The 15,654-nt window shown below is 32.1% G+C and overlaps 1 protein-coding gene across 1 annotated transcript in view; it reads right to left on the bottom strand.

Annotated features, from left to right (window-relative positions):
- Nucleotides 1-15,654, bottom strand: part of LOC123694586 — a 185,414-nt gene that overhangs the window by 36,727 nt on the left and 133,033 nt on the right. The window contains exons 6-7 of the mRNA XM_045640053.1: nucleotides 14,041-14,141; nucleotides 9,021-9,200 (exon numbers count right to left, since the gene is read on the bottom strand). Of these exons, the coding sequence (XP_045496009.1) occupies nucleotides 9,021-9,200; nucleotides 14,041-14,141 (281 nt within the window). The remainder of the gene's footprint in view (nucleotides 1-9,020; nucleotides 9,201-14,040; nucleotides 14,142-15,654) is intronic.

The following is a 15,654-nucleotide window of genomic DNA, read 5'->3' as shown; positions in this document are numbered from 1 at the left end:
GATATTCGGTCGGATATACCATCGTAACGAATGACATTATGGATGAAATCTTTGGCGACTATGAATCCAGTACCGTGTGTATGGTGTCCAGCGTCATTACCGCTATAAAATAATATCGCGTTGTCGTCAATATTGCACTCTCCTTTGCCCGGCCATCTTACTTCTTGGAGTGCAGCCACTTTTATATTGTATCTGAGCAACTCACAATTTACCTGGTAGACGGCACCAGGCCGAAACAGAGAGCGAACATTCCAAGTAGCTAATCGTAGGTCCTTTAAACCATGCCTTAAGTCGTCGTTTTTGGGATCGGATTTTCTATTTCTCGTACTCAGTTTCGTAACATAAAGATTTTTACGTGGGAGGGGTGTTAACCCGCCGCACAACCCCCATATTGCTGGAGGACCACACCCGTCGTTGGTCAGCGAGTCCCTCGGACTTAGCCGGTAGCGTAGCTAGGCTGTACTACCGACCATCCCCCCATCCGCCATATAACTAATAACTATATTATATTCTTAAATAAAAAATTCACGTTGAAATGCACTTCAATATAAATAAAAATTAACTCTCCGAACGCGTAGCAGATCGACTCATGATCCCCCGTTATCGGCTACGAATCCCACTGCAAGCATTATGGTTACAGAGGATTTGCTACGCTTTACATATTGTTTTGCCCGGAATGTACAGAATTAGCATAGAGTAACTCTCTACAGTTTTTTGCGTTAGCTACGGAGCTACGAACTACGGGTTTCAGAGGTTCAAAAAGTATTTAAAAGTAATAATATCTAGCTTGAATTTATAATTATATCATGTTATTTAGATAAGGTTTAAAAAAATGCAAGAACAAAACGCATTTTAACATTTGATATAACATAAAAATAAAGTATTTTTTCGGTTTGTAATGCAGATACATTAGAACCACTGAACGGAAAGGGGTGAATTTGATATGTCGGTATCGGGTCGAAACTTCAAGAACCTTTTTGTCCCGATAATAAAAGATGAAGGAGGTGAAATGGGCAATGGGAATTTGTTTGGCATACGGCTATCGTGTGAAAATGTGAATTGCACGGAAACGGAATCAAAAAGATGTGTAAATAAATAATTTACGCTCAATACAACAGTAACAACAAAGTTGATAACAGCGCGGCGGTCTCGTTAACCGCGGTTATAATCGTAAAAATGCCGTTAAAATGACGACTCATAACTCTTCCGTATATCTTAAAGTTCAAAGCATCAACCCGGTTTAAATGCACTGAGATTACTGTTTTTATCTATATTTTAATAGTCGGATAAACCTGGTTATGAGTTTATTCGTTTTAAACACTTTTGGACTCAATTTAAAAGCGTAGTTTCGTTTTACATTTTTATATGAGGTTATGAATATTTTACAGAGAACGTTTTACAAAGCTTGTGTTTTAAAATATAAACTTTACTTTTCCTTATATTTTGTATGAGTTTTGACTTATACATATACGTATATAGCCTGTTTTTCTGGATGAAGCCGTTTGATCTGTTCGCTAAAGGCACTTCAATACATACAAATATTGTTTTTCTGCCAGTGCCAATCAAGATTTTGATCTCGACTCTGACTATATTTACTATTTTTTTAACACTACATATGCATACTGCATAGTTATTAGGATTTATGACTGAATCTTCTATAAATATTATAACCTATTCGATTGATTTGAATGGTGGTTCTGTTGTCGATATTTGAATGCAATGTGACATGTCAGTATCAAGTCAATGTTATCTTCTACAAACATGTATACTTGATGTAAACTAATAAAACATGGAAGTTATGTGTCTATTTGAACTTTAAGGTCCGCTTATCTTCATTAAACTTAATCTATGTTTTATGTAGTCCATTAACTTTACAGACAATTTCATATATTATAATAGCTAGACATCAAGCTATTTGAGTCGATTAACGAACAATACAACTTAAATTAACTGTCACCAAAAGCCCTCCTGTCTATAGACTATAATCTGCTGTCTATAATACATATAATTCATGTAAACTTATTACTTCGGCAATTGGAAAAGTGGTATAGGAATGTGTACATAAATGGACAGAACAATCTAGATTTGAATTTTATTGATTGATATTATTGATTCTAGTTTAGAATCCTTCTGATAAAAGTCGGGGGCTTAACCATTGAATTAACAACGCTCCAGATCGTAAACAAGTTGTTATAAATAATTATCCTTATAATACGTCTTTTCATACTATTTAAAACCCTATCAAATGTTATATATATATAATGTCCTATTGCAAATTAAAGCACGCAACATTTGCGTAACCCGAGTCGATACTGTGCTACGCATAAAAGTAGAAATGGCTTGATATACTTAAATGTTATTGACGTTATAGGGATGCTCGTTAACTCGATACGTGACAACTGCGAGTGGGTTATTAACCTTTTGGGCTATATTTCAAATTGGCTTTTGCTAACGAATGCATTTACGGTTTGGAAACCATGTTACATTTAAATTTTACATGAATTTTCTTTTTATATAGCTTTGGAAGTTTGACTAATAATAATTGATGACTTTTATCGTTGCGGTACAGTTAGTTTATTAGCATTACTATAGATTTATACCAATCCATATACTAATATTATAAAGCTGAAGAGTTTGTTTGTTTGTTTGAACGCGCAAACTCTCTCGGGAAATACTGGTCCGATTTGAAAAATGCTTTCGGTGTTAGATAGCCCATTCATCGAGGAAGGCTATATCTCGCTAAAACCAACAGCAGCGGAGCACTGCAGGAAAAACTTCGGAGCATAGCTAGTCCATAATTCTTACATTGTAAAATGTACGTGAACATAATCTTATTGGCTATATTCATATGTAATATAGAACATGAATCAAATTCCAATAACAAACTTACAATAACACGAGGTACCGCTGCCAGAAAATAAATATTTTTCTTCATACTTTATGAAGGGTCTTCGTAGGGCAAGAGATATATCAAAACAAATACCAAGTTTTCGAGACCCTTTCTGTAAGATATTGGTTATTGAGTTCCAAATAAAGATTAAGATTAACAGTTTTTATAAATATGAGATAAATTATGTGAACATTACTCATTTTGTATTGGTATTTACAATGGAAACTATATAAAGATAAATTCCGTAGAGATATCAATAGAGATCGGCGCGGGCGTAGAGAATGTCTTCGAAGTTATTGTATTTTTTTATAGAATGAATACATTTTTTGTGGCCTATATCTAATGATTATAGTGAAAAAGATAGGGTATGATAATGTTTTGAAATTATTCTTCGTGAAACCTTATGAAAGTAGATGTTGTTATGCTGACTACATAAGAAAATCGCCTTGTTATAGGCTATTATAATTAATCTGAGTCAACAATAATAAAATAGATATTTATATCACATTTACAGTTCAATACAATGACCAATATAATTATAGCGTATTGTACTAAATAATTAATCCATTCTGTTCTAAGCTATATTCATGTAATTAACATATAAGTAACCTAATTGAGGTATAGGTATGCAAGGCATCTATTCTAGGTACATCCTAATTGACCTACTTAGTGTTTCCAATTAGTATTTCATTGTAGACGCTTCAAGCAGTTTGTATTACCTAGAAAATTTAATAATCGATAATATGTCGGTAGAATTAACAACTCATTTTCTTTTGTGCTGATTGATTATTCTACGATGATTAAAATAAGTATTTTCTACTTGCTATGAATGATTCTTACTGTGCTATTTGATATCATTTTATTTTTTATTACACTATTTCAGTCATATTGATACTAATCAAATAGAACGATAGAAGGAAGATGCAAACAGAAGTTAGATAATTTAAGAATATGCATATTATTCAGGAAAAATTATCTGATATTGCAAACGGTGTTTTGCAAGCAATATACTTAGCACCCTAAAAAGAAAATCATAAAACATTGTCTAGACATTTACGAAAGCTCCAAGTAATCATATTTTTTTTATAAATTTATAAAGAATAGATAATCATGAGGCCGGACTCGAACCCTCATCCTTTCGCACCTCGTTATCGAATTTTTTATATTCTAATATATAAAAATCAATGCCACTTTTCGTTGTAATTCCATAACTCGAGAACGGCTGAACCGATTTCGATAATTCTTTTTTTATTATATTCCTTGAAGTACGAGGATGGTTCTTATGAGAAAACGTTAATATGTACCACGGGCGAAGCCGGGGCGGACCGCTAGTTCTTTATAAATTTATATTCATAAAAGCATTTGAATGCCATTAAACAAAAAATGTCAAATTCAACATGTTTTTTTGTCAATTAAAACGACCAACCAACACCCAATCGAACGAAAATTTTACACCTGACGAATTTCAGATCGAGAAAGTCATACATATTCCACTTTTCATTCCGAGAAACAATTGAAGCCGGCAGCAACTACAAATAGTGAAGCAATGAAAATTCTTTGAACATGCACTTTGAAAATTTATCGGTAATGGAGGAGTAAAAACTGGTGCACAGTGCGGTCACGAAATGGTCATAGCTTAGTAGCTTAGTACGTTTTGTACTGCGTAAATACCCTTTAGTGCAGGCTTATTGCCAGAAACATAGACAATGCTTGCTTTGTTTAATTAAATTAAAGAAATAAATAGGAAAGGGTGAAATATGTTACAAGTATTTTACACATTTTTGTGTATTCAAATGAATATACGTTATTTTATAGAGAAAAAGCTTCAATAACCTCTAAACTCTAAAGTACGACGTTCGTTGTTCATACCCAATTCATACCTATATCTCTGAGTGACAGTATTGACAGACTTACAGTTGATGTTGGAAATATCATCCTCTCCATATATCAACCGAAGCGGGAATTCATTCAACCATCATTCAATTCAGCTCGGTTAGCATTTGTATCGAAAAATAAAGAACGGTTGTATCAGAATCAGACTGTTAAAACAAACTACACAAACAACAATAATAATTCAGTATTGTCATGAAACCACCATAATTTAAACTCCTAAAAACAAAGAACGAGCTCGGCAAAAGTTTGTAAAAAATAAATGGTATAAACTAAAATATTCTCTACCTCCCTAATGTGCCATAGAGAGTGTCATTTGATGCATGACAATAGTGAACTACAAGTAGGTCGACTACGTGACAGGGTGTGTATGGTTTTATGAAATAATTGGACTTTGGAATTTTTATTATTTAGAAGGACTATACAACTAAACAATAGTTTTAATTATTGCTAATAATTCATTAATCTTTATAATTGCAGGATATAATATATCATATAATCACGTGACAACAGCAAAAGGTGAAAAGGTAGATTGGATTGGAAAAGCGTAAATGGGCTTTATTTATTTTATTATTACACGATCGAAGCTGTAGTCAAGCAAGTGTAGTTATAAAATGAATGCAGTCTTACATCTTAGATAATATCTTTTTAACTGTTTTTTTTCTGTTGATGAGTTAAGCAGATAAAAAAGTTTTTTAGATTTATAATGAAAAACTGACAAACATAATGCATTCAAAACAATTGAATAAAAAATCACCTTTCACATTTAAACAAAACTCATGGTCACCGCGCATGTGGGTGACACGTGGTCGGTAGGTATAACGACTTCCTGCGCCTTTTGAATGGAAAGCAGAGCATTTAAAACCACCTATCTTATACCAGTATTGTTTTGTGCGACGCATTCACCGTACTATGAGTGGAAAACTGTTTCACGTCAGACAAGAGAATTCTAGTACTCCGGGGAAATGTGGAAGAAAAACATGTATAAAATATAACAATGTGTAATATAATGAATGCTATACTAATAAGGTGTGAAGTTTTTCAAGGCAAAGCGTATTTTGTTTTAAATATTTTTCTATGAAATGGGGTTTATGAAAATGAGAAAACATAAATAGATGACATTAACGCGTTTGCTTGTTGTGAACAATACCTTTTCAACATTTACGTTACCTTTCAAATGGTTGTGAATACCTACTTCTAAAGTACTTCTGGTAGGATTTTTTAGAAAAAATGTACCTACCAATATTTAATTTGGATGGATTATGAATTATTGTTATGTTTTGTTTGTATTAATTTAACAAATTAATGAATTTTTGTAGAATATCGTAACTTTCATGGTAACTTGATGAGTTACCATGAAAGGAATAAGGAAGTTCAGTACACAGGCAGAACAGGCAGTAAATAAATAAAAACAAAACACCTTAAGGGATCTGTTATGAACTTTGAACCGTGCCTGCTACATCATATATTATATTAGTTTAGAAAAGTTGAATGTTTTACTTTAAAGTCTCTAAAACGCACGGAGTTTAAATATTACAACGAATGGGCAAAGTTTGGCCGTTATTACTACCTTGGGTATTTATTTATTTAAAAATTTGACTTCTGTGTATGCAGTCAAATTATAATTTACAATATTACATGTTAACTTGGAACTTTGCTTTATGAATAAAATTTTGTAAGGAAACATGAATAAGAAAGTTCTATTTTTAAATTAAAAATTTTAAAGCTTAAATCTAATAACACTTAGTCCTTTCAAAGCGCAAGCTCTTACAGTAGAATGAGGAAAGGTTACAGTTTTGTATACTGATACCATTAAAGAGAAACTGCATACAAATAAAGAACAGAATAAAATACAAAGGCAACCTTATCGCTTACAGCAATTTATACAATTTCAAAGAATCATAGTATTTTAACGATCCATCGACTGCTAAGAAAATGCTTCTGTGTAAGCGACAGGTCAAATTTAAAACATCCAAGCTTAATTATTACACGGAATGAAAAAGTAATGCGAAGCTGCTGAAATTCAAGCCTTATTAACATTCCCTTTACGGCAGCTTAAGGATTTAACTTTCGTAGACTGCTACGAAATAGCTCTACGAAACCGTAGCAGTTAGATGCTAATTTAATCTGCTACGAACTACACCGTAACTACATTTGTTGTGGGCACAATTGAATCGTTGGCATTCAAGATGCACCTTGCAAGGGTCATCACGTCCGGCACGTGAGCCGGGCTACGTGACGTCACGGCCAGGTGACAGCTCATCGGTAACCCTTTATCGTCTCGGTGTAATAGCCATTTGAGCGTGTTTCATCTACTCGGAGGTGGTTACGGGAATATTGAAGGGTAGTTTTAGAACTTCGTGAGTGTCTGAGGCTATTTAATATTTATTAACACGTTATTGGAATATTGCTCATGTGGATAGTTTATTTTATTTGACAAGAACGTAGTAAGTTTTGTTTTGAATGAGAAATGCTTAAATTGAACACTGAGAATGTATGTAGGAAGGTATTTTGTTTATTTATTTAAGACAATTTTCAGTCACATGAACGAAAAACGTATCTAATCGTTTAGGTACTTGATGTATACGATAACATTGTGTTGATAAACTTCAGATGATAATTATCAAGTGAACCATCCAGCTACCCTTTACAATGAAGGTGAGAGGTGAAACTCCGGAGTCAGAGTTGAGGGACACTAAATTATACGTTGGTACGACTTTTTCCCTTTATTTATCCGCTTTGTAACTAGGCACCTATAATTTCTTTTTATTCGATATACCTACAGCGGTATTAACTTTACTTACACGTACGTGCGTGTAATTTGTAAACGTTTACAAATTAATATTTCGTATGCTATGAAATGGCCCAATAATACATGACAGGTTCCCGAATGCGAAATAAATATCGAGAATTTGACTCTAATATTCAGTAGATTCCCTTGTAGTTTTATTTTCAGTGAATTCTTCCAAGATTCGTATAGAGTTAGATAACAAGAAACAATTATAGAATCGAGGACAGAACCGTATAAACGTTTAACGAGCGCCTGTGATTACTGCACTTTACGGCTACAATCAATAGTTCTGTATTGATGGTTGGAATAATTGTCCACTCCATGATTGAAGACACGCCTGGAAACGCTCGTTAATTCGAAGTGACGATTTTATATAGCTTTTAAGTGTAGCTTTAGTTCCGGTTTTACTTGATACTTTGGTCTTGTGATAGCTCTTTCTATATAAATAAACATGACTTACAAACCACCTTTTTATTTTTATAATAAAAGGGAAGATATGGTCTTAAAAATTATGTTTGGAGGTTTTTTCTTCTGTATGTATTTGTATCTAATGTCACTCATCCAACGAAAAGCTCTTGAAATATGGATGTTGCAAAGCATTATTAGAGAACATTATTACAGTAATTTGTTTCATTATTTAAGTGATTGTAGATGAATTAATAATATAGAATAATCTAATTATAACAAAGTTTTGTTCAACACAAACTTCACTCAATTTTAAATTTAATTAAAATTTACGCTCGTTCCTAATTAATATTCATATTTAATTTTATTAAAGTACGGAAAAATTAACTTGATAATAAGCTTCTATAGAACAACTAAAACTTATTTTGATCAAAATATAATATTTATTTTGTTTTAAGTCCATTAGTATAAGTAATATTATTAAAATGCCATTTGCATGCGTTAATGGCATTAACAATGATTATAAAATACACTCGATTCTGGGAAATAATTCAATACGCTTCAGTTCGCAAATAACAACTTTTTCAAACGAAATCGTGACTACAAAGTGTCGTTTAGTTTATCTTTGCTAATGTTATAAAATATACGAAAGTGTTTCTTTTTGTATATTTGTTTGTCTTTCTTTAACATCGGAACAGAAATATCTAATTATTTGATTTTTGTGTTGCTATTGAAACATCTCATATACATTCGTGTGGGCATTTCCTTGAACTTTTACAATAAACTTGATACTATTTATTGCATACATTTCAAACATAAAAAATCTTGACTTTTATAGCAACTGTTTTATGGATTTTTTTTGGAATTCCATCAAAAATATCTTTCTAAATTCAAAGTTATTATTACAGACTGTAAACAGGAATTACATATTAACCAAGACAATTTACTAGACTAACCAAGACACTTTAATTACTTACATATTAAAAATAAGTAATAACATTACACTAAGTAGACACTATCATGCTCTATTCATAAACCACTCACCATTCTTGCCAGGCCGTTCGCACACGAAGTAGTTCCTCTCTCTGCAGCTTCTATCGTTCCACATGAAGGTAGGGTGCGCGGGTCGGGGCGGCATCTCACGACGAACTTCCACACAGTCCTGTCCTGATGTGCCATCGTCGTTTGGCTGACTGGCATGCTTCCTCCAACCGGGGAACCAGTCTGGTGATTGAAAAGCATTTTTCAACTACATAGTATGTAATATTTAAAAGGCCAGAAACACCTTTACAAAGATTCTTGTGAAGGAACATATAGTGGTGATCACTCCTTACCGACCCACTAGTTCGTTTGACCGCATTTTATAAACAAAAAATAGTAAGTAAATAAATAAATTAGACCTACTTTAGAACAGCTTTACTTATCCAATTTTAATTAACAAAAAATACTAAAAGCAATTATAAACGGATAAGTTTTCTATACAATTTGACTGCGCTGACCTTATTAACATTGTCTAGCATTTTTACTTAGACTTCCTTGAAAAGGGCTCATTTTTCTTACGCTCTTGATTTCTCCAAGATAAAAATAAACTATGTAGTGTTCAAAAATCATGCGTCGTTCAAATGTTTAGTGATTTATTAAAGAGACAGCGTAACCCATAAACTGTCGTCATTATTGTGTGTTTAGCAAGTTTGCATCCAGATATAAATCACCTTGACAGGCACATAATACACTTTATAATCAGCAATTATAATCTGAGTCCCCATGCCCTTAAAGTCAAGCAAGCATTACCATAAAGTTAGCCAAGTTGAACTTGACGACATTCAACAAGTTAGTGGCGACCGCAGTGAGTAGGGTTCACACACGTACGAGTAATGTATTCAAAATATTAACTTGATATTAACAAGTTTTATAGCTCGTCATCATAATGGCAATCAGTACTTGAGATATTTAAGCGCTTATTGTTTGATAGCTTCGTGAATTCATTGAGCTTTAAAATGTAAGAATAATAATTTTTTCATAAGTAGTTCAAAATTATTATATTTTTTTGTGTTCGATCGCTATATCTCCAAAATGACTACACAGTCTATATCAACATGAATTTCAGAATATATTCTTCTTTTTTGAAACCAAGTTATTTATTTTTCCGCATGTTTATTGCATTTATTAGGAGGGTCTATGAAAATTATTTCTCAATGTTTTATTACAATTCATATTCTATTCCGCCTCACGATAATAAATCTGTTTTATAGCGAAGAGATCTTTTACACGTCTAACAATGCTATCTGGATTGTCTATAATGAATTAGAATAACAGGAAGCCTCTGTAAGTAATAAATCGCGAGAGAAACGCGCGGCTTTTCTCAAGCCAGCAATATATTTGCAATAAATACTGCGTCTTTATAACAAACCAAGAGTATTTGTAAACATTTCCGAATTATTTTTGGGATTCAACTGTATACATTTTTATGGATACTTTTTTCTACTTCTCTTTACTAAATGTTAGTTAGCAAGTTACCTACTTAATAATAGAGAGAAAAATAACTAAATATTTATTAGAAGAATTACGTGTAATAAATAGAATGAAATGAAACCTGGTATAAGATCCAACCCTGCATTCCTTTAGCTAGGAATGTTTCGGCACGTGGCAAAACTTGCGGACTGCGGTATTATAATATATAAAGCTATATAGCTACTAGCGGTCCGCCCCGGCTTCGCCCGTGGTACATATTCACGTTTTCTCTACATAAGAACCATCCTCGTACTTCAAGGAATATAATAAAAAAAGAATTATCGAAATCGGTTCAGCCGTTCTCGAGTTATGGAATTACAACGAAAAGTGGCATTGATTTTTATATATTAGATAAGTCATATATCTAATATAATATAGATATGCTTTAAGTATATTGTTGAGAATTTAGCATCTAGGAAATATTTAAAGGAAATTTATTTGTCATGTGTATTTGTCATGTGTATATGTGTGCATATAACACAAAATTAAGCAGTACAGGGACTACTTCTAGCTAATAACTAATCAGAAGATATCTTTTTACATATTTTCTCAACTCATTAATACATATGCGACACCTATTAAAATATATAACAATATTTATTGTAAATGCTATATTCATAGTCTTGTTCAACTATCATTGATTCTCAATAAACCCCATTCCTGATCGTTTGTAGCCTTATCAGGGACATAAACTATGCCGTTCTAGACGTGTATACCTTGGTATATTTACCCAGGTGACAGTAATGGCTGCGTTGTCTCATGTTTGAGCAAACACACTGAGTGGTAAGTGAATGTTTTGTTGGCTTTGAATCGCTCATGGCTATGTAAATTGTGATCGCTATGGTGATACAGTTGTATAGTTTGCGTAGAATAAAAAGTATTGAAGCTAGATAAATTACTGCTCTGTTTGTTGTTGTACCTAATGTCTAAGTTGCTAATGCTTCTTTCGTGACTATTATATAGATATAAACATAATATATAATATAGAAATTAGAGACAGAACATAACAATCATATTGTAACATTCAGCATGGATAGATAATATAGTAAATAGAGGGCGGAATGTTTAAAATACATTACTCAATACTCGAAACCTGGTTAGAAGGAATAAGGGAGAGGTGTGTGCGAAAAATTAAATATATAGGTAAACGTTAATTTCTCTTTGGTAGAGAAGGTCATAGGTTGAGCTTTTTACGAGAAAATAATTTGAAAGGGATAAAATTGGCGACGAAAATGACATAAGAGGCTATTGGCCGATTTTAAAGGGTAGAAGGGTATGTTTACTATGATGATAAAACTTGTGATTGCAAATTTTAAATTTATGCAGAGAATATTATTTTTCATGTTATTTCTATTTAAATATGGAAATTTTCGAATTCCCACGCCTAACATAGAAAAACAATTTGTATTTTAATGTATTTTTACATTGTTTATTATGGTTACATCGGCTTAAGGAAAACGTATTTTAAATCCGAATTTACATTTGAGAATGTTTTTGAAAACAGATTGACTAAGTAATAGAAATAATCGTTTTTACGTTAATGGAATCCTTTTTATACCAATGTTGTTAATGGAACCTACTACCCACGGATTTGAAAGCAATTTTGTTTTTACAAATATACGAACGACACCTAAGTAATTTCCATACAAATGATATACTATCAAGTAGCACAGATAATATAATACTACAAGTAACTTGTCATCGCTATTTCATAGTGGTTAAATATTGCATACCAATAAAAAGATGTATTATTCGTAATAACTCAGCCCCCGGAAACACAGACACAATAGAAAATCTGTTGTGTCGTGGACCGATCGGGTCGCTGCAGCTGGGGGCTCAATGGGTTAAGTGGCTTTAAAACCAACACGGAAATTAATAAAAATGTTAACAAAAATTACTGCTTAATTTACCCATAGATATACAATATACAAATCAACAAAGAAACTGTTTTGCAACACGTTCTATATAATAGATATTAGCCTGCTAGCATTGCCAGAATTTTCAGAAGTGTTTTAAAAACCTTTCAATTACACCACTAGTAATTGGAATTCACGAGAAACGGGAATCAAAAAAGTGAATTCGAATTAGCAATCAAATTTCCAATTAGCACCAGCACTTACAGAAATGTAACTCAAATTCAAACATTTATTTATCTAGAAGCACTTTTAATTCATCTTAGAATGTACACATAAATAAATTCAAGTAGGAGCGGTATATGCGAACAAACTAGCAGTTAAAGCTGTTCCACGTTAGACAAAGATAGAATATACATTTAAACCATTAGCCGAAAAGAGTTAGCAACGTGACCGACTAAACGCAACCAAGCTGAATTAGCTTACTTCAAAGAACGCGTTTTTACGGCGCTTCTAGGTACCTAAGTTTATATAGGTATGTATTTCTAAGCCATAACATAGTTTTACTATGTATTTACCACCATTTATGTAATGGAACTAGTGTTTTAGTAAGACCTGTTTACGTCTAGACGTAACGGCGACTGTTATGTAGACTGAAGATTTATGGCACTTATCTTAAATACTGTTTTACTTGACAAGATATTTAATTAATATAGAGATAGTGTTAATTAATTAAAAGTTATCGTTAAGTATTAATTAATTACTAATATTCCTAAACCTAATGATATAGTTATACATTTGAAGTGTTGTCTAAATTGTTTATTGCTGTTGATTGATGTGTCGTAAATAAAGAAATTAATAAAAATTAGATGTGAGTTTCTAACTTATTATAACGTGATTTATTTATATGCGTTCATGATACCCTCATAGGAGGCCCGCGTCCAAGCAGTGGGAACGTATATGGGCTGATGATGACGATGATGTCCATGATTTTTAAGCAACGTGGAAAATAACTAAACTACTAAATTACTAGGTACTACTAATCGTTTATACGAACACCATTTTTGATTTGACCTTAATAAATTATTCTTTGTTTGTATCAAAGTTTGCATGAATAAAAAAGTTTTTAGTTTATCGTCTACCCTTTGGTACGTATTTCAAATTATTCACTATTGGCTAGATAGATATTTATTGGCGGCCCCGATTCAATTCCGACCCTATTTAATTTATTTAAGAGTATCGAAAGCTCTGGACAGTGGAACCTTGATTATCAAAATGTAAACGTTTCGACCAATTAATATATTAAAAGCTGTCTAGACTATTTTCAATTAGATTACAGATATTCATATAGATACATTAAATTTTACAAATATTTTATAAGAGAGAATTGATAAAACTTCTTCACAAGAAATGAAGATTCATTTCTCTTAGTGGTATAGGGCATACATTGCATATTATTTCACTACAATTCGTTTTTAAGTTAAAGATAAGATAAAGAAAGAAAGAATCAATAGTCTTATCTTTCAGTCAATCAATCTGTCCTTAACATATTCGTATTAATTTTACCTTAAAACTATACCACACCCCACTCTATAATAATCGATTACTAATATCTTTATTCTTTACGATGTGATACATGAACAAACACACAAAAATTTACATTTAGGTATAGTATAATTCTTTCTGGTACGAAAACTTACGTGCAAATGAAAATGGAAGTCCATCCGACCATCGAAATTCGCCTTCTTGTACTGCATCCGTGGCCCCGATCCAATAAACGTCGTCTACACCAGCTCCAGGTCTATATAAATAAAAGTTCTATACAAATATACATATTATACTTCTGTAAATGTACTAAAAATAAGGCGGCGAAACAATGGATTCTGATATATTACTATTATGTAAATTATAAAAAAATATATAATATTGTCTACGTACTAAAATGATGTGAAAATAATTGAAAATGTTCCTAATAATATGTGTTATGTACAATTTTAATAATTCACGTTGTCAATTCAATAATATGCAAAACAATATATTATGTATTCCAATAAAAAGTTTCACTTACATCTTACATCTTCAATAAACACGGAATTTGTAATAAAAATTAACAAACCAAATAGTTTATATGATTTACTAGAAAAAACAATTAGCTTTTTAAAATATTCTTAATTAACCCTAGAACACTAACCTTATTTTTCAACGTTTAATACTAACCTTCGTCGTTTCGACTACGCTGTTTATTGGAGGGGATTTAGGGGTTTAATTAAAAAAATATATTTGTAGTTATGTCTTTATTTTAAGGACAAGGTATTAATCTACATATAAAAATATAAAAATATTTATTTTAACATAGTTTTAATTCAAACAGTCATCAAAATGAGATCACAGTTTACACGCTTTATGAACATTCTTAATTTTTTTGAAAAATTCCGTACAAATAATATATACCTCTAAATTGCTCGAAATAAAGTATTACTTACAAAAATAATATCTGGAAAATTAATTAAAAATATAATTTTGATAATAGCTTAGGATCTAAAACATTTGTGACACACATCAAGTTTGTGTTCCCCACACAACGATTTTTGCACCTAGTGCACCTATTTTTAGGTCTACCTTTGCTTTACGGAGGGACATAATATAGCATATATGTTTATTTTAGTTTGCTATGGAGGCACATTAGCAGCATTACTTTGCTCAGTCTCATTTATAACTTTCACATTATTTATTTCTGGCATGTTTAAAATTTATGTAATTGAGTCCCAAAGAGTATCAGTAATGTCACCAGTAATTATACCTGAAAAACATTGAAGAGGATCTAAAATATCTCGAAAAAAGCGTCACACACAGGTCCACGTGCTATGTATCTATGTTCTTTGAAGGTCTTCTGCTTTGTGGCCTTGACTGTTGTGATGACCATAATATGTGTTTGTCTTTCCCAAGAAGAATGGTATGCGATGGTCTTGTAATCGCTAGGGTCAGCTGAAGTGCTAGGTATCTCATCTTCAATAGAACGTGGGGAGATGTATTACTACTTGCCTCATAATCTTGATCTGGAAATTGCTCTTTATTTACAGTAGAAACTTCATCATCACCCTCCGTTTCATGCCTCTTCAGCCTCAATGTGGTCTTCAGGCTCTCTCGCAGATGAATTTTCCTCATCGCTTTCAACTTCTAAAACTAACATATGAATCGTATCTAAAAATAAAATAATAGGCACCATTATAAAACATAAAATAACGTAATTTTAACTTAACTAAATAGTACGAAAAGTTACGTTAATACTAACCTTCGTCGATGTGACGAGCCAT

Source organism: Colias croceus, chromosome 9, assembly GCF_905220415.1.
Source record: "Colias croceus chromosome 9, ilColCroc2.1".
NCBI classification, from domain to species: domain Eukaryota; kingdom Metazoa; phylum Arthropoda; class Insecta; order Lepidoptera; family Pieridae; genus Colias; species Colias croceus.
The sequence above is the reverse complement of the archived record's forward strand: the minus strand, read 5'-3'. Positions and strand labels throughout refer to the sequence as shown.